Genomic DNA, 20,247 nt, shown 5'->3' with positions numbered 1-20,247 from the left:
GATATTCAGCGCTGGAAATGAGGAAAGGAGGAGCTCCTCGCCCCACCCCCTCTCCTCCCCGTTATGGCCTCCACTCTTCTCAGGGGGGGGGGGGGGGAAGAGGAGAAATGAAATGAATGCCGGAGGGAGGAGGAGAGGTAAGACTGAGTGTGGGAGCAGCAGGGCTGAGGCAGGGTGGATAATAAAAGAGATAAGAGGAGGAGAGGCGGCAAACAGGGAGACGTTTCGTGAGTCAGAATGTGGGTTAAACTGGAGGGAAAAAATGGACGGAGCAGAAGGGAAGGGATGAGATGGTGTGGGAGGGGAGGCAGGATGGAGGGAGAGGCGTACAGACGGGATGAGAGCGCCGTGTTCGGAGTATCACCTCCCACCTACCTGAGTTCTGCACCTCGTTTAAGTAACTGTCCTCGGCCACGACCTGCAGACGGAGAGAGAAAGATGCACCAAGTCAGACAAAGGACCAGAAATTTAACTTAATAATCTCAGTGTTTCACGAGTTATTTGAAAAGAACCATCATGTCGTTGTAAGAAGAAGAGACAAACAATAAGACAGACTGCCAGGGAGGTTAGGGAATATTTCAGAAATATCTCAGATTTCACTGAAGGTTGAGGTAATCATAGACCTTGAGCCAAGAAACTAATCGATACTTTGTGCTTCCATTAAACTATTCATACATGGGAAGAAATACAGTACGTTGCAATACTAGTAACACATGTGAGTGTCATGGTACACAAATACAAACATGATTTACAAATGTGTTGTGAGTTATATTAAGTTTAAATTATATTAAGTTATATTGATCACAGACGCATCTTCCACCACACCTGAATAAATGTAATGTTTTCCACATGGGCTTATATATTTCCAATTTAGTGTTCATTAATCTAATCATCATAATTAATTCACAAACTGGCATTTCTACACATTTCTAGACCTTGTTTTAATTTGTGCATGATGAAACCTGATTGGTCATTAGTATTGAGACTTAATTGTCTCATAACTGGTTTTGTCTGGTGCCCATTGACGACTATTTACAACGGCTGGAGATACAATTAATCAATCAAAGCTTAGTAGGAGCGATTAAAAATGTGGGTTTCACCGTCCCACATGGCTAGCTTGCTAACTTACAGGTTAATGTAAGTCCATGTCTACAAAAATAACAACTACTAAATTAATTGATTAACAGCTTCTAGCAACCACAACTGCAGCTTTTGTCAACTGAAAATAAGATGAGCAGGACGGATACAAGATACACTCACTACTGATACGCTTGAGCAAAACAAAACCAAATACCCAACAAGAAATCAGCTAACATCACCAACACCTCAGTCAGATTATCAGGCTCCTCCTGAACTCTGAGGTATAATAACAATTATTTGACTAGATTATTTGGTTCAATGGGAATCTATTACTACTAAAAGCATCACCCGCTTCTGCAATAACTAATTTTTTAATTCCTTGTAAACATTTCTTTGGGTGTCATCTGGTTTTTTCAAGGCCTTCGAAAAAAAAAGTGCAAATGACAATTACAAAAATAATTCATGTCATCATTTTCTTAACTGCCAACTTTATGTTCAAGGTTTGGTTCAGTTGAGGCGACTAAAACCTTTTGATTAGAGAGAGATTGTGGTCAAACATGGAAGAAACAGAAACTGCAATCTCTGTGTCAGATGCCTCTTCCTCTTGATGGCCGTCAACAAGACGCTTTGTGGCTTCTGACAGGCAGCAGCAATTATTTGTCGAGGTCACAAAAAAATCCTCGCCAGGAAAAAATCACTGGTTGTTTTAAGTTTAAGCTTGAAAAAAATATGTTTTCATTTTTCCGGTGACAACAGTTTCCTCGAATGTATCAACTGCAGTCAAATGTAGATGACACATGCACAAATCAAATAAAAGTGACCCCGTGAAGTCTGATGGTATTCAGCCTGAAGGTGGTGCTACATGATGATTCATTTAAATAGAAAGGTTTCTGAACATTTTCTATTATTTAAATAACAAGTTTAGAGGATTCTGCTGCCTTTTTTTTCATTTTATTTAATTATCTTTGTTCAGCTTTGTTGTCCTTGTTCTGGCTGTATGTCCATGTGTATCTTCCTGAACATTGTTGTGTGTGAGCACACTGAGCCATTAGAAACCAGACCAGAAATTCCTCGTACACATAAACATCCTCGGCCAATAAAGCTGATTGTGATTCTGATTCTTGGTGAAGTTATGCGCTTTCTGAGTTCCTTCTACTTATTCTTGAATATGAAATATTCTCAGAAACCAGAGAACAAAGAAAAGTCTGTGATGTTAAGAGGTAAAATCATTAACTGAAGGATATTTGCACCATTTTCTCACATTTGTGAATGAGTTTGGTCACAACTAACGATTATTTTCATTACTGATTAATCTGTCAATTATTTTCTCGATTAATCGATTGGTTGTGTGGTCCATACATCAGTCCACAACTCAAAGATGTTCAGTTTACTGTCATAGAAGACTAAAGAAAACAGAAAATATTCACATTTGAAAGGCTGGAATCAGAGAATTTGGACATTTTTATCTTTAAAAATGACTCCAAACAATTAATCAATTATCAGAATAGTTGTCAATTAGTTAAATAGTCAACAACTAATCATTGCAGCTCTATTTATCACATTGGTGAATGACTTTATTCAGTGACAGCAGAGATCACCAGTCAAAGGAAAAAATATGACAAGTAGAAGCCACCCAGTTATGAGAGCTCACAAACAGTGTAAACTCACACACACACACACACACACACACGCACACACACAAACACACACAAACACACACACACAACACACACACACACACACACACACAAACACACACACACACAGACACACAGACACACACACACAAACACACACACACACACACACACAAACACACACACACACACACACACACGTAGTACTAGAGAGTGTCTGACGATATCTGACAGAAGAGTGTTTGTTTTATTCTCCAGAAATCAGGTCACACGTCTACACAGCAGGGCACCTGACAGAAGAGGAGGAGAACACACACATGTACGTACACACACACACACACACACACACACACACACACACACACATACACACACACACACGTGCACACTGCGGCGGCTGTGGAATATGTGTGGCAAGGGCGATGAAATACAACACATTTCACCTTCACACAGGTGAGTTCTGCTCTCTGGTTGTCTCTGTCGCTCTACAACAGCCAACACACACACTAACACACACACTATCACACACACACACGTGAACCCAAAATGCAAACACATCCTCCCACAAGGCACTGCTCAGTCTAATGATATTAGATCAGGAACAGGTGACCTGTGCTAGTGAACATCGGTGCTGATATCACCGCTCATATCAATCACACGGCTCGATTATGGCGCTAATCAGTTTTGATGCTCTCACAGCTGCGTCCAGTCCACGGACATGCAAACACACACACACACACACACACACACACACACACACACACACACACACACACAAACACTACAGAGCAGGGAAGTGTACAGATAGACAGGGAGAAATAAAGACATTACTGCAAGATGGAAGATGCTCCAAAGTGATGTTCAGTCTGTTTTTAGCTTTTAGCCTTAAATGTGATTGTCGCTGGTAAAATTTGAGGAAATTACCTTTTTTTTTCCTCAGCTGATCTTCCTATCTTTTTGGTTTGAACCCTAGCTCTAAGGTTATTTAACTTCAAAGGACCTCTTACCAGAATCTTTGACAGCTAAAGTGCTTTTAGCTGCTGTTTCCTGCCGCCTGTCGTTACATGTGAGCTTCACAAGCTTTAAAACACTTTTTATGTGTGTCACACCAGAAAGTGGCGCCATAAAACTCATTCACGTGTTTAAACAGTTACACATTTGAAACCACCCACACTTGTTTAGAGCTGCAACGATTAGTCGATTAATCAATGAGTCAGTAGACGGAAAATGAATCAGCAACTATTTTGATAACTGATTAATTGTTTTGAGTCATTTTTATAAGAAAAAATATCTTGTTCCAGCTTCTTAAATGTGAATATTTTCTGGTTTCTTTATCTTTCTATGATAGAACTGAATATCTTCAGGTTGTGGACTGTTCGTCGGGACAAAACAAGACGTTTTAGGTTACATCTTGGATTTTGGGATTAACATTTTTCACCATTTTCTGACATTTTATAGACTAAACGACTAATCGAGAAAACAACTGACAGATTAATCGCTCACATAAATAATGATTAGCTGCAGCCCTGCTCTTGTCTCATGACTGACTGCATCCAGAGTTATATAAGAAAAAATGTTTTGATGCAACAAACAGTCTGATAGCTTCCTACATTTTGGTCTCTTTGGTTCTCTCTGAGCCCTCAAAGTCAAGCACCAACGAGATGGTTTGCAGCTGGTCAGCAGCGTGACTTTACATGTCAAAGTTCAGGAAAGTTGAACTCAACACTGCACTCCGCAAACGAACCCACTGATCCTTGTGGCACCTATGAAATAAAATTGATGAATGAATTCTCACAGCTGCTGGATTGAAGATATTTTATGAGGTTAGAAAAGATAAAGTCCCATCTGCGAGGAAACGTTTAAATTTGATTGCATTTGGCTCCCTGGAACATGTTGAATAGTTTTCACCTTAGTCTTTATCTTCTTTACCCCATAACCTTCATTACTTTTAAATTTATTTTTAATTTTAATTTAATTTAATGTATTTTGGGGTGGGAGGGTATCTGCATGTGTATGGATATGCATATATATACAGACAAGTGACAAATTAAAGGAAAAACTGGTCCAGGTCTGAATGTTTGACCCCTACAGTGAGGGGGTCTGGTGGCTCTGTTATGCTTTGGGGGGCATTTTGCTGGCATGGTTTGGTTCCATTTGTCCCCTTAGAGGGAAGGGTCACTGCAAATCAATACAAAGTTGTTCTGAGTCATCACCTTTATCCTATGATGAAACATTGCTATCCTGATGGGGAACGGGAGAATACCCCCATCCACAGGGCACGAGGGGTCACTGAAGGGGTTGATGAGTATGAAAAAGATGTGAATCATATGAAAGCTGCCCTGTTTCTGCTTATTTTATGATCCTTGGTGTTTTTTTCTAGTATAGAAAGTGCTACAAACACACATCGTGGAGAACTTTGACACCAGAGACCAACGTTCACATGCTGAATCCTGCGTGTGGTCAGATTTAAGCAACACTCTGGTTAAGGTTAGTGACGCATCGTGGTTTCAGTTAAATGTTAATGAATTAAACATGTCCTGCTTTTGGCTTCCTCGATATCTTTCCCTAACCTTCACCAAGTACTGTAAGCAAAGCTGCAATGATTAATCAATTATTCAACTGACAGAAAATTAATCAACAGTTATGATAATCAATCATCATTTTAATCACTTTTTAAGTAAAATGTCATCATTCCAGTTTCTTAAATGTGATAAATTTCTGTTTTTCTTTGTCATATCTGACAATGAGTTGAATATCTGAAGGTTTCAGACTGTTACTCAGACAAAACAAGTAAACTGAAGACAGAAACTGTGAATGCAATTTACAATTAATCAATTAATTGAGAAAATAATTGACATGAAAATAATCGTTAGTTGCAACCCTAGTCGTGAGAACCTAAACATAACCATAAAAACTTTAATCATGGTTTAGCTAAGTTGTCTGTGAACATTTTGCTAAATACGTTTCGTATCAACATTTTGCAGGTTGGCAGATTCATTAATTAACAATATTTCTTCATAATTTTAACTAAAAAAAGGATAATCTGTGAGCCATTACATTTCTTTTAAACACAGTTTCTAGGAGACAAGGTTGGTGAAACTGCATCTAGACAAATTCATACAGCAGATACAGTAGTTGATCTCTGCAGGTGATTTACTCTTTATACATATATTTCTCCACAGGGTGCATGTGAGGCCCTTGAGCGAGCACCAAGGACTCTCTGATGGTGGATCCGTCCATGTGTGCATAAAACTTACTTGTTTTTGAAATGATCTCTTTGAAGCCTTTTGATCTCAGAAAAAATAAAAAGAGAAATGTTAGGTATGCTTCAGAGTAAAGCAGAGTTTGCAGGTTACTGACTGATTCCCACAGTTTGGTTCCTATTTCTGTTTACGTGAACATCTTTGATGTTTTTTTTTTGTTGCTGACAAAAACTGGATGTGCTGCTGCGTTTGCGGAGCAGGATTCTCCTGATGAAAATATTTGTCTAATGAAGTTGAAATGAAGGAGAGAGAAAGAAAAAAAAAACTCATCTGCAGTGTTGCTATTTGTGCTACATGCACGGCTGCTTCCAGTGTTAGTAGGTCTAATTAAATCCTGCACATCACCCCACTAATGACTTCACAGGCTCATATGCTTCACATTAGCACAACACACACATACTATAACATAAGAGCAAGAAAATGAACGTATCTAACGCTTAATGAATCGGCTGATCATTAATTTCAGCTCATTCCTGATCTGACATAATAAAACCTATAAAAGCTATATAATTCTGTTTTATAAATTACTGAACCTGGAGTCCAGCTGAGACTCAGGATCCTTTGACCCACACCTGAGAACAACACCTGCTTCAGCAGTTTTCGGTCTCAACATGTCTGAGTTGACTGAATTGCTGTGACAAGCACCAGCCGCCCGTACAGGGTTCATTCCCCCAACACCGCGGGGGCAGAGGAGCCAGCGACGGGTTCCTCTCATGATATCCCGCCGAGGGGGGGCTGGAGGAGGAGGAGGAGGAGGATGAGGATGAAGAGGGTGGAGGGACTGTGACTGAAACCCATGCACGAGTGTCTGTGTTTGCGTGCGACAGCGTAATGTCCGCTTAATTGGACAATGCGCTTTGATGACGCCATTAATTGGCCGAAAGACAGTTTAGAGGGTTTGGTGTTGTTTTAACGGCCCGACCTGCACCTGCTTTGTTAGAAAAGCATCCTGATTAAATCAATTGTGAAGCATAAAAACATACAGACATCACAGCTTGGTTGTACTGCCCTGATTTCTTTTGTTGGGTTATCAATCTGATTAGTATCAATCTAATTAATGTTTCTTTTTTTTTTTTCTCAAATGCAGCTCAGGTCACCAACGCGTGACTGTGACGGGACATGCCTCCAGAAAAAAAAAAGGAAAGCCTTCAAAATCAGGCCACATTGCAAAATCATCATCATCATCATCATCAGACAGGCTACACACTCAGGGTACGTACCTCCGCCAACAGCGGCAGCCAGAGGCAGGCGGTTCCGATCAAGCACAACATCTCCCGGCTGGTTAGAGCCATCCTTCCCGCCCGGTGTGTCCGTGTCATAGCCAGAAAAGCCGCCGCTCCACTCCCATCTCTGATGAGTCCGACCTGTCCGCGAGGTGAGCCGTTATCCTCCGCTGCTCGGGAAGAAGAAGCGTGCTGTGTGATGATGGTGATGATGATGGTGATGTACGTGGGAGGTTTTACGCGCAGAAGAAGACAGGGTGCGGCACTATAAACGCTTCACGGGATGGAAACACACACACACACACACAGAGAGAGAGAGAGATCCAACGCTGGGTGAAATAGTGTTGAGCTCTGCAAAAACCTGAAGCCACGAGCATCTCTCTCTCTCTCTCTCTCTCTCTCTCTCTCTCTCTCTCTCTCTCTCTCTCACACACACACACACACACACACACACACACACACACACACACACAGAGGCTACATCCCGTCACCTGGGTGAGTAATTATTGATGAATTTGACTTTGTTTTCGGTAGGTTAATCACTTTGGCGCTTCCTGTTCATTCAGGTGACAATTTGGGACAAATGTTCTGCCACTGACCTCCTCTCCCAACATAGAGACCCTGATTTGTGGGAATTCATGCCATGCTCGCTCCTCTCTTGGAATTACAGAGAATCACAGTTTTGTAGCTACTAGAAAACAAAGTCAGTGTTCAATAATCGACTCTGCTTTGAGACAAATTAAAGGACGGGTTCACAATTTTTCAAGTCATGACACATGTTTTTCTTGCTGTAATCATTCCTCTTGTTAAAACTGGCCATTAAGAGTTCCCTTCATAATTCACTTTCAATGTAAGCGATGGATCCACAGTCTTCCTTCTGTGCAGAAAATGGATTTAAAAGTTTATTTGAAGCTAATATGAAACTTCAGCCTTCCAAATTAGTCAAATCAAATCAATATCTTTCAAAGTTACAGTCTTTTTGGTGCCAAATTCACTCTTTTTGTAACAATCTTTCCACTGCAGCTGAACAGGAAAACACAGACTAACTGTGGCAGATATCCACTTTATTTGACTAACTCAGATGACTGAAGCATCATTTCTTCTTCATGTTTTTGCTCAGAATGGGGACTGTGGCTTTGTCTTCATCACTTACATTGTAAGTGCATTATGAAGGGATCTTCTAATGTTCGGTATGAACAGGAGGAATAATTAAAGCAAGAAAAAATGGTTTCAATATTCATTTAGGCTCCTGACTGTTGTTTTAAGACAGACTTAAAAAAATGTGAACTTATCCTTTAAACATCACTATATGATGCCTCACATGTTGCCAATGGCTTTCCTCAGTAAAGACGATGATAAACAAACAGTTTTTCCAGCGTATACAATACAAGGCGGCATCTTTTTCAGCTTGAATAAATAGATCACCTTCTCTTCGACCTCTACGCCTCCTGATACTGTATGGAGCTCGTTCGTGTTCGTACAATTGCAGAACAGTTCAAGAGACCACATGGAGACAATACGAGCATTGAGAGCATTCAGCCTTGAAAAACATACTATGTAACGTAAAAGAAAACATAGGTGGTAAATGCAGTTAACAGTAGAATAAACAAAAGGAAAAACAGATAACAATTGAGGCTTTTTTCCCATAGGATTATTATAACATACTGTAATGTTAAAATTACACATTTCTGTGGGAATAAATGCAAAGGTAAAGTCAAGAGTCTATATTACATGTGCATTTGCAACCTACTAGACCACATACTTTATACATTATACAGAGCATAAAGGAATCAACACAAATACTACAAAATATATTTCAGGATAAAATCAATGTTGATATCATGATGAGTTTAACATGAAATCATTCCAGTCCTCATCTTACACATGTTTAGAGGAATGGACTCATAATTTAACATGATTTGGACCTGAGTCTGATGACTTCAGATTTGATTTGACGTCGTTTTAAAATAAAAAATGACTCGACTCTAACACCAATGACTCGAGACCTCACTCGGACTGAAGCCTTCTGATTTGGAATAACTTGAATCCTCCAGAAGTCCAAAGATGAATAACGATGCTTTTAAAAAGTGTGCAGCAAATAAACTCTATATTTTCCTGGCAACAGCTGTACTTTGAATCACTCCTACAGCAGCCCATCATGTTGGAGGGAAATGTGCGTTTGGCCGTGCAGACCAACAAACAAACAACATGATGCTTCGGTTTATCACTTTCAGGTGTAAAGACAACAACCCGACCAATACTGGCTTTCTGAGGCTGATACTTATATCTATTTTCTCTCTTGAAAACACAACCACAACACATACACAAACATTTTAGATAAAGATTCTTTTAAATTTGGTTATTACAGCAGTGTGACCAACATATTTCACATCTCTCTGGTGGGCAAACTCTGTAACAATGACAATGTTTCTAACCTACCTCAAATATAAACTGTATCTTTGGCATTTCTGTCCTGAAAAATCTTGTAACCTATCAGCACCAGCCTATTTATCAGTCTAGCTCTAGAAAAGAGCAAAACTGCAAAACAGAAATTGCAAATAACTGTAATTATGGCACATCAGATCAGCTCTTAAATGTGATGAAGTTTATTTGAAACCAATATTTACAAACTTTAAAAAGCATTCATTATTTCTGTAAATTTACTACAATAAGTGTTACTCTGTTAAAAAATTAAAATTACAGTGAATTTTTGTAAATTTGTGCGTAATGAATGACTTGTTAAAGACTCAAAAAGTTCATGTTTCAATTGGACTTGAAACAGGACTTTATAGCCACAAAAGACATGAGACTAACTTATGAAAATATGCAGAAATTGGTGACAAATTAAAGGGAAACAATGAATAAATCAGTGGAGAAAACATAATAAATTTTGCCACCCATTTGTAAATATATCTGTTCACTAAAGTGAGCTACAAAGGCCTGCTCACTGTCTGCATTCAATAATTAAAACTACTGTGGCAAAACACTTCTAGTTCTCCATTAGTCCAGTATTTATTTAACTGCTGCAGCTCCTCTTTGTAAAACTGATAAAATATAATCAGCTTTATGAGGAAACATCCAAAACAGAAACTGGCTGTGAAATAAAAATCAGCATAGCAAAGATTTTGGCTGACAGTGACAAAAAAAAAAACACCCACATTTTGATTATAGCTGTTGACAAAATTGCCTGAATGTGTCGCTTCAGAATGTCGCGCTTGAAGATGATCCAAGAAGAAGCATTTCAGATCAGGACAGATTAAAAACACGGAGCCAGCTGCCGGGACGTTTTGTCTTCGCTCAGCAGTTGGACTCTGCTGCTGCAGAGAAGTGGTCAGCTCAGCTTTTTCTAGCTTGTGTGTTATCAGATCCCAAAAAACGCAATCAAAAGAAAGGTGCAGTGTGTGTGGGAGCACAGCAAAATCATTCAGAAAAAACAGAAATGAAATGGATTTTTTGGTTCAACTAAGGTTTATTTTCATTACAGATGACCCTGCTGATTATTTTACTAGATTAATTGATTAATTGTAAATTACAATTACAGAAAATTGTGGGAAAATACCCATAACAATTTCCTAAAGACTTCAAATTGCTTGTTTTGTATGACCAACAGTCTAAAATCTAAAGTTATTTCGTTTACTATCACATGAGACAAAGTAAAAGCAGCAAATCCTCATATTTGAGAAGCTGCAACCGTATCATTTATCATTTATGCTTGAAAAAGTCTGTTAGAGCACAATGTGCTTTGAGCTAAGTGCTAACATCATATGCTGACATGATGATATTTAACAAGTTGCATGCTACGACTTGCTAATTAGCACCAAACACAAAAAATATAGCCGAGGCTGATGGAAATCTCATTTGTTTTGCAGGAATTTGATCATAAACCGAAGTGTTGGACAAATAAAAATTTTGACCTGGAAAGTATATATATGGAAAGTTTAGGGAGCACTGAAGTTGAAGTGGCTGAAATCAATATTTTTTATATTAACACTGCATCAAATGACAGTGTGTAATGTCAGAGGTATCGCTTTTAGTGAACCTCAGAGAATTATCAGTGACTCTTGGCTTTACAGAGCTTTACAGCGAGTTTCAGCTCATTGTTTAGCGGTCTGACTGCAACAGAGAAAAACCTCTAAAAACCCCTCTGTACCTTACCTCAGGATATTTCCCTCAGGAGTTGGTGGAGACCAAAAACAGAGCTAAAAGAGAGTGAATATTGGGCTTAAATTCAGGGGGAGCTCGGAGTAGAGCTGCTACTCCTTTGCATCGAAAGGAGCCAGCTGAAGTGGTTTGGGCACCTGGTTAGGATGCCTCCTAGACGCCTCCCTCCTCATGCAAGTCCTACTGGTAGGAGACCCCGGGGCAGACCCAGAACACACTGGAGGGACTACATATCTCTTCTGGTCTGGGAATGCCTTGGGATCCTCCAGGGGAGGATCTCTGGGTTTCCTTACTCATTCTGATTCCACTGTGACCCAGTACTGGATAAATGGCAGAAAACAGGTGGATGGATGGAATAGACTTAAATTCACCAGGTGGACAGAAACACACGTCCAAATGAATGATGCTTTGTGACTACTGGATGTGGTTTCTTCTGTGCCCAAATAGCCAAAATGAGTTAATGCAGGTTTGATAGAATTTATCCTTTAGGGACTTTGAATATCTGTAGCAAATTTCATGACAATCCATCCAGAAGTTGTCAAGATATATCAGTCTGGACCACAAACATCAACCTCATGGTGATGCTGGAGGAAAAGTCAGTGGATCAACAGAGTCAGTACGATTCATCCTCAAGGGATCATGAATTTAAATTTCATGGCAATCCATCCAGAAGTTGAAGAGTTATTTCAGTCTGCGGTGGACCGACTGACGTTGCCATAATAATTACAGAAAAGATTAGATTAATTGTCTGTTGATAAACTAATCAATTAATAATTTCAGCTCTGAACTGAATGGCTTTAGTGAAACAGGGGTTTATCATCTCCCAGACTCACACAGCATCCATCATCCCTCCTGTCTGCTGCATCAGCACCGTGTTTTGATGCAACATCAGCCACGTCTCTTTCCATCCGCTCACTCACAACAGGAAACATCTGAGCGGCAGACAGCTGTCTGTCATTCTCTTTTCAGCCTGTGAGTGCCGAAGCCTTTCATCCTCTCAGACTCAGTTTGATTGTGGATCCTTGTTAAAAAACATGTTTTTGTTCTTGTGTTTAAGAGCAGAGACAGAGAGACGATCCTCTATGCATGCACAGAAGCAAAGACGCTTCTGTTTTATAAAATTTCAGCTCAAACGAGTGTGCTTTTCTATCCCTGTGCCTCCGTGATCCCCTGAAGCTGTGTGAGAGAGATTAGCAAAACTCATCTACTTCACAGAGTTTTGTTTTACCCACAAGCCCCAGGGTGGGAGATTACTTGTGAAATTAAACTTCTTTCTCTTACTTTTTTTTTTTTTTTAAAGTTTCATTGATTCCCCTTGACAACTATGCCTTTGATGTCAGTGTTCACTTATAACAGTTTGCTATCTTTAACCCAAATCCAGTTTCTCTTATCACCATCTTTCTCTCTCTCTGGTTTTCTCTGTGTCTCTTCATTCCCACGTCATTTTTCTAGAGCTGCAACGATTAGTCGATTAACCGATTGACAGAAAATTAATCTGCAGCTATTTGGATAATCGAATAATCGTTTAAGTGAGTCTTCAGGCAAAAAATCCAAATATTAGCTGGTTCAAGGCTTTCAATTTGAGAATTTGTTGCCTTGTTTTACTGTAAATTCCATTTTGGGGTTTTGGACCACATGGTTTGACAAAATAAGACATTTAAGAACGTTACCTTGGACTCCAGCCGACTCCAGCATGTTGTGTTGAGCTCTTTTCACCATTTTCTTATGTTTTATTGACTGAATGTTAAAATAATGTGCAGATTAATGAAAATAATTGTTGCAGCTCTATAATTTTCCATGTTCTGTGTATTCCAGTCGCTGTGGATGGACTAGTGCGTTATAGAAGTAATATCTGCTACACATACATGCAGGAGTGCTTGCTTGCTTCTGCCAGAGTCTTTGTCTCTCTTCCTTTTTCTTTCTTTTGCTTCCACACAGCCCATATGCAATCATGGATGAGAGTTGGCATCACTCTGATTTCTGCAAACGCCTGGTTGTCATGGCAACACAGCGGCTCCTCTCAGTGTGAGTATATCTCCCATCCTTGACTGTTTGTGTATACACACTCCAGAACAAAAGGCAGTAGGAGAAAAAAAAAAAAAAATCATGGAAGAGGACAAGAATCAGTAAAAAAGAAAAAAATAAATCTCAACAAATTAAAATCGCTGCGGGCTCTGTGCTCTCTGCTGTCATGGTGGATTTCTGCAAAAAACGGAAGAGCTTTGAAGATAAAACAAGCACTCACACACACACACACACACACACTCGGAGGTTTTGTCATATGTATTGTGTGTGTGCATGTGTTAAAGTTCTTCCCAGAAGCACTTCCTCAAATCCCATTACACCCCTCCCCAGCTTGTCCTCGTCCACCCCCCCCCCAAAACAATCGAGAGGATCCAATCCCCACAGCTGAGACAGTTGGTATGGAAACGGATCAGTAAAGCTCCAAATCTCTCTTTTAACGACTCATTACCGGTTGTTGCCGCCCATTAATGTCACTGCTTCCACTCTAGGCAGCGAGAAACACCATCACTAACCCAGATCGCTGCAGGGATGAGGAGGAATGTGTGGACGGGTTGGTGAGCACAGTGGTAATCATCCTGTTAGCTTGCCCTCTCTCCTGTAATATTTCAATTTCCTTCCTTAGTTTATCTGACTTCCTTTCACTTCTGTATTGCTGCAGACGCATTACGCTTGAAGATGCTTTGACTGCCACAGAGAAAATATGATTTTGCATTTGAGATACACGTGTAATCATTTTTCAATAACAGTAAGGCTATAGCAGCACATGGGGTCCTGTTCTTCTTGTCTTTTTGGCATTTAACAGCCCTTGTAATCTGAAATGAAAAAAAAAGGCAATACAGCATCAATAAAAGCAAAAAAAAAAATGCCACGGGTGACAAGTGTAGATAGGAGAAAACACAAGCAGCGTGTTGATTCTGCGGGGGGAAAAAAAAAGATCACAGTTATTTTATCGCTCTGAGAAGCCGAGTACCCGCAGAGAGTTTTTGCTTCCTGCTCTGCCCTTTCTCTCATCTCGCTGACAGACACAAAAAATAAAAAAAAAACACAGACGGAGGATTCAGGATGGTGGAGGACAGACGGGGAAGACGCTGAGGGTGGAGCGCAAAAAAAGGAGAGAGCACAAACTCAAGGATGGTGGTTCTCAAAGTGGGGTCTGCGGACCAGCAAAAAGGGGAAAAGGAGAATAATTTATTTTCACTGTAATTCCATCAATAAGTAACACAATGACAGAATGTATGACTATTGTTGTCATGGGTTTCATACAGTTTCTGTAATAAAACATCCAAAAGCAAAATTCTTATCAAATGGGGGTCCGTGGTCTAATTTGTGTCAGTCTAGGGGTCCTTAATGTGAAAAAGTTACTGATCTAAGAGGTGAAATGTCTGAAGCTAAGAGGCCTTCTAATGTTACAGCTTCTAATCCCCCGACCCGGCTGGAATAATCTGGCCTGAGGGGTTGATGAGGAAGTGAGACGTAACAGTGACTTCTGTCCCAACACCTACAAGAAGCAGTGACAGCTCCGGCCGACGACTACTCACACAATCTGTTTGTAAGAATATGGTCTGACTCAGTTCCTGGGTTGAAGTGACACATAGTAATGTACAGTTGGACTCTTCATCCTGGGTAGTGATGATGAATGATGAATAAACTGGTGCAAAAATAAAGTCCGATAGTGGAAAACCTCCAGTATCTTCCTTCAGGTTTCCCACATAAAAATGTCTCGGTTTAATATCTGCAGCTGAACTATTTAACACGACTTCCACAGCCTTGCTAACATCTCTGTGAGGCTGTACTTAGAGGTGCTTTAAGTTGCTAACATCAAAATGCTAACATGCGGATATTTAGCAGATATAAATGTTTACAATGTTCACCATCTTGGTGTAGCAGCTGAGGATGGAGATCAACACAGTCAGTAGGATTCATTTTAATGGGAACATAAATGTCTGTACCAAATTTTGTGTCAATGCATCAATTAGATTTCAAGATATTTCACTGAATAAGTGAAGATTTTGACTTGCTGGTGGCACTAAAGGGAAAGTCAGAGGATCACTAAAGTCATTAGGATTCGTCCTCCGGGGATCATGAATGGCTGTATAAAATTTAATGGCAATCTGTCCAGTAGTTGTTGAGATATTTCAGTCTGAACCAGACTAAAAAGTCACGAGAATTAGAAATGAATGCAGGGAACATGAATGTCTGCTAATTAATCTAATACTTGTCAAGTTTTGCTCAACTGTCAACCTGAAGCCACCAGAGTCAGCAGGACTCATCCTCTGGGGATCATAATTGTACAAACTTTCATGCCAATCCATTCAATAGTTGTTGAGATGTTTCACTCTGAAGCCAAATGATGGACCAACCAACTGACACTGCCGTGACCTAAACAATCATTAAAATAGTTGTCAGTTATTTATGTTGATTCACTGATCGATTCATTAACTTATCTGGTCTGAGGGTGTTCATGGTTTGAGCTAGGCCACCTCCAGTTCCAGTTATAGAAATCTTAAAGCTTAAGCATACAATGATGTTTTAGACAACATCGTGCTTCAACCTGTGTAGGAACAGTTCGACCCTTTCCTGTTTCAACATGACAGTGGGTGAAATGATTTTCCCAGTTTAGTGTGGATGAACTTTACTGGCCTCAACAGCTTTCCAACAACATCAGTGTCCATCCTCACCGATGTTCTTGTGGCTGAATGGGAGAAAATTCCTGCAGACAGGTTCCTAAATATTGTGGAAAGCCTTTTTAATATATATATACAGAACCAGTCAAACGTTTGGACACACCTCCCCATTCTCTTGAATGAGAGTGTGTTTACTGTACACACATAAAAATGTTAAAAATCCTATATATAGATATAATCCTATATCCTATATTACGATTATTTATTGTGATCTTGTGTATATGTAATTTAATTTAAAAAATCATGAATATTATGAAAAATATCATCCAGTAATACGTTAAAGTCCCTCAGAGGAACAAGCATCTCTAACTTCCAGCTGTGCTGCGGTTCATTCCAGTAGTGAGGTGTATAGTGCCTGAAACCAGTTCCTCCCCAGTTCAGAGTTTGTATGAGGAGCTTTTAAAGCCAACCTGCTCTGTGATCTGGTGTCATGGTTATTAGCTCTGAGATCAACTAAGAGTGTAGAAGAGGAGAGAGTAAATAGCACGGCCTTATAAATGAAGATACCTAAACTACTTTAAATAGTTCAAGTAAAGAGTCTACAGGTCTACAGCAGCCTGTGTGAAACAAATTGGTCGTATAAATCACATATCACAGATTTAAAAAAAACCTACAAGGGACAAAAGTACAGTAAAATTACAGAGATTACTACAGATTACAGTGTAATATTCATGATGCACAAACTGTTCCTGGTGCACAAAGAAAGATGTTCTGTTAATGTTTGGTACAAACTTAAATCAAGGACAAATCGTCTGATGAAAAACAACAACAATGTGCAGCCTTAAGTGATGCAGAATATATCCAAAAGTCTGAAGATCTCTGTGAAACAGAAACACAGAAACAGGCAGGTTTACTGATCTCCCTGAAGACAAAACACTGTTTGTTATGTGATTTAAGTCAGACTGAAGACAAAGTCCATTTTATGTTTTATTGCTCATTATATAACAATTTAAATTCTGCACTATTTAGTAAAATATCCTTAATTTCTGGTGAGTTTTCAGGAGCTTCAGGAAGGATTTTAAGAACCTTTTGTGTGGCTGATTTTATTTGTAGAGCTTTTGGTACAGATGACAAAGTTGTTTGTTTGCAATGTAATGTTTTGATCTTGTTTATGTTTGACAAATATTCACCACTGCAACTGTATTTTGGTGTCTTTAAGTCCATTTGGACATGTATGCGCATGACTCACTAACACATTATAAAAAAAATGTAAAAAAAAGAAAGAAGGAAAGAAAGAAAAACATCCTTGCAACACACTTTTTTCTTTTTTTTTACAAAAGGGAAAATTAAAGTATCAGCAGTAAGTAGTAGTAGGACAAAGAGAAGGTGAAGAAGTTGATGCTGTACTCATCATCATCATCTTCTGGATGCAGAGCAGCTCATCGTTTATCATCAGCTGGCAGGATATTTCTCAGAGAAAAATGTTTTCATGTGTCTGTATCAGATAAAATGAAAATGAAATCTGACTGTGCAGCTGATCAAATGCTTGATTTTTATCTGTAGTGTGGATCAACACTCTGTTATATATTAATTTATCTGATCATTTTCATTTCTTTGAATGAAACTAATTGAAAAAATCATGAAAAATGTGTTAATTTCATGTCAGTTCCTTCTTTCTAATGTGTTCAAATGAATAATCTACTGTAAAGCAGTGTGTGTTTGTGTAACTTGTCTTCTTCGTTTGGATAAAAGACTCTTTTATGTTGGATCTGTTGTGCTAAAAAGGGGATTCAGAGCAAATTATGAGACTATACTGCCACCAGCTGATGGAGTATCATATCTGCAGCTTACAAGTCTTTTCCATTTAAATTCTCCTTCGAAGAATGAAATGGTGCTATGTAGCTTAAACAGTTGAGTGTATTCAGTTTGCTAAGATGTATTTATATATATTTATTTGTATTTATGTGAGTGGTTGTAAAGATAAAATTAACACTTCATCTGGGTTTGTTTTGGATGATTCTGACACATGCATATCACCATAAATAGTACAAGCGGTGATAAATGTCTCGGCTTCTGAGGAACGTCTCATTGTCAGCAGATTTCAGTGATTTCAGAAAAAAGAAATATGTGAGAGCAGCTCTTCCTCCGCCTCTGTCGATGCCCTCTGAGGCCCAGAAACCTCCACTCACACTGGAAACTCTCCCACTCTGAGAGATGACTCAGCCGCTGGTGTCCTACAGCCTCTCAGTCTGAGTCAACTACTTTTGGAGAAAACAAGAGGAAATTAGGAAGTGGTATTTCTTTCTGGAAGAGCTTTGTGTCTTTGTGTTTGCTGCTTGTTATTAAAGGTTCACACAGTCAGGTGTCCATATGAACACTGAAAGAGGTTTTCCTTGCTGTAATCAGTCCTCCTGTTCATACTGGCTGTTAAAAGATCTCCTTTAAATGCGTTTTCAATGTAAGTGATCCAGAGTTAGTCATATTAAGTAGATATCTGCCACATTTACAGTCTTTTTTAGCATCAAAGTCGCTCTTTGTGTCTCCCTGTTGAGCTGTGGGGGACGTATAGTAACAAAAAGAGGAACTTTAGCACCAAAAAGACTGTAATGTTGAAAGATATCTACTTGATTTGACTCTTTTGGACAAATGAAGCTTCATATTAGCTTCAGATAAACTTTTAAGTACACTTTTGCACAGAGGGAGTGGGTTTTGGCCCGCATCACTTACATTGTAAGTGCATTATGAGGGGATCTTCTAACGACCAGTATGACCAGGAGGAATGATTATGGCAAGAAAAAACATGTTTCAATGTTCATTTGGGCTCCTGACTGTTGTTTTAAGACAGATTTGAAAAACTGTGAACCCGTCCTTTAAAGGATCAGCTACAGCAGAGGCCCTCTAATGTGACAAACACATGTCCGCTCTCTCTCTATTTCTTTGGACAGTAATGACCTTCTGTCTCCCAGTCAGCAGCTCGACTGTTTAACAGCCACCGCCTCCAGACGTCCTGACGGCGAGAACAAAAGCAGCTCTGTGAGATTACAAATCTGTAAAATATGTGTCGTCTCTGAGATTGTATTTTATTAAGAATATAAAAAAATGTTAAATAACACAAAACTGAAGCAGCTTGTACTGTCATCTTCTAAACAGTCACGGCTTCCAAAGTTGTCAATATTTGATGTATTTTGATGTAATGCTTCATATTTCATCATACAATTTATCAAACAATTCATATGTAAAATTATCATGTAGATTTTCCACAGTAGATAAACAAAGTGGAGTGAAACGTACAATATTTCTCCCTGAAATGTAGAGAACAAGTGTAAAATTGCACCAAATACCAATGTTACTCTGAGTACTAGTACTGTTTCACCTACAAAATGTTTTACCAGCTTCTTATCTACAATATAAATACCCAGAAGAAGAAAAGATTTGTATATTGGAAGCTTGTTGTCTCATGATGATCACTGACAGGCAGCAGCTGTTCTTATCAATATAAATATTAAAGAAAACAGAACAAATTCAGTGTTTGTACAGTTTACTACTATTGCATTTGAAAGACTTTATTATTATCTTTTCTATCATTAACATTTTGAAACCATCAGCTCATTAATATTCTGTAAATATCATCATAATATTCATGTGGTGGTGAAATTATCTGCAGCGCCTCCTGGTGGTCACTTAGAGTTTGTGCGCTGCGGTTTCAAAGGGAGGAACCAGTGAGCAGGAGCAGGTGTGGTGAGGAGGAGGTGCTCAAACTGTCAGAGAGAGGAAACCACACCGGAAACTGCGTAAACTGACCTTCAACATAAAAGCCAAAGAAAGCAGAATGACCGTAAACACTGAGATCATATTAAAATATATGTTAATTACAGACGGTAAAGGTTATTTGACTCGGACTTATTTTAAATGTAACTTCTTTTTTAATCTTTATTATCTCGTTGTTTGTTTTATGTGTCATCTTTGCATTATTACCTGTTTACTTTATTGATAAAGATCCCATATTGATTGTGCTTTGTCTTAATTGTCATTTTTATGTTGTTTTTAACTCAGTGGTTCTCAAACTTTCTCACATCAAGGACTCTAAACTGACACAAAGACCACAGACCCCCATCTGATAAGAACTTTGCTTTTAGATGTTTTATTACAGAAAGTGCATGAAACCCATGATCAAAACAGTCATACAGTCATTGTTTTACTTATGGATGGAAATGTAGTGAAAATAAATGAATTC

At 39.0% G+C, this 20,247-nt stretch overlaps 1 protein-coding gene across 1 annotated transcript in view; it reads right to left on the bottom strand.

The window, feature by feature from the left end:
* LOC137172171 (neurotrypsin-like) overlaps positions 1 to 7,557 on the bottom strand; it is a 32,231-nt gene extending 24,674 nt beyond the window's left edge. The window contains exons 1-2 of the mRNA XM_067576460.1: positions 7,201 to 7,557; positions 376 to 418 (exon numbers count right to left, since the gene is read on the bottom strand). Coding sequence (XP_067432561.1) covers positions 376 to 418; positions 7,201 to 7,299 — 142 coding nt within the window. The 5' untranslated portion in view covers positions 7,300 to 7,557. The remainder of the gene's footprint in view (positions 1 to 375; positions 419 to 7,200) is intronic.
* Between the last annotated feature and the right edge of the window lie 12,690 nt (positions 7,558 to 20,247).

Source organism: Thunnus thynnus, chromosome 20 (genome assembly GCF_963924715.1).
Source record: "Thunnus thynnus chromosome 20, fThuThy2.1, whole genome shotgun sequence".
In the NCBI taxonomy this organism is placed as follows: Eukaryota; Metazoa; Chordata; class Actinopteri; order Scombriformes; family Scombridae; genus Thunnus; species Thunnus thynnus.
This window is presented reverse-complemented; position numbering and strand designations above follow the sequence as displayed.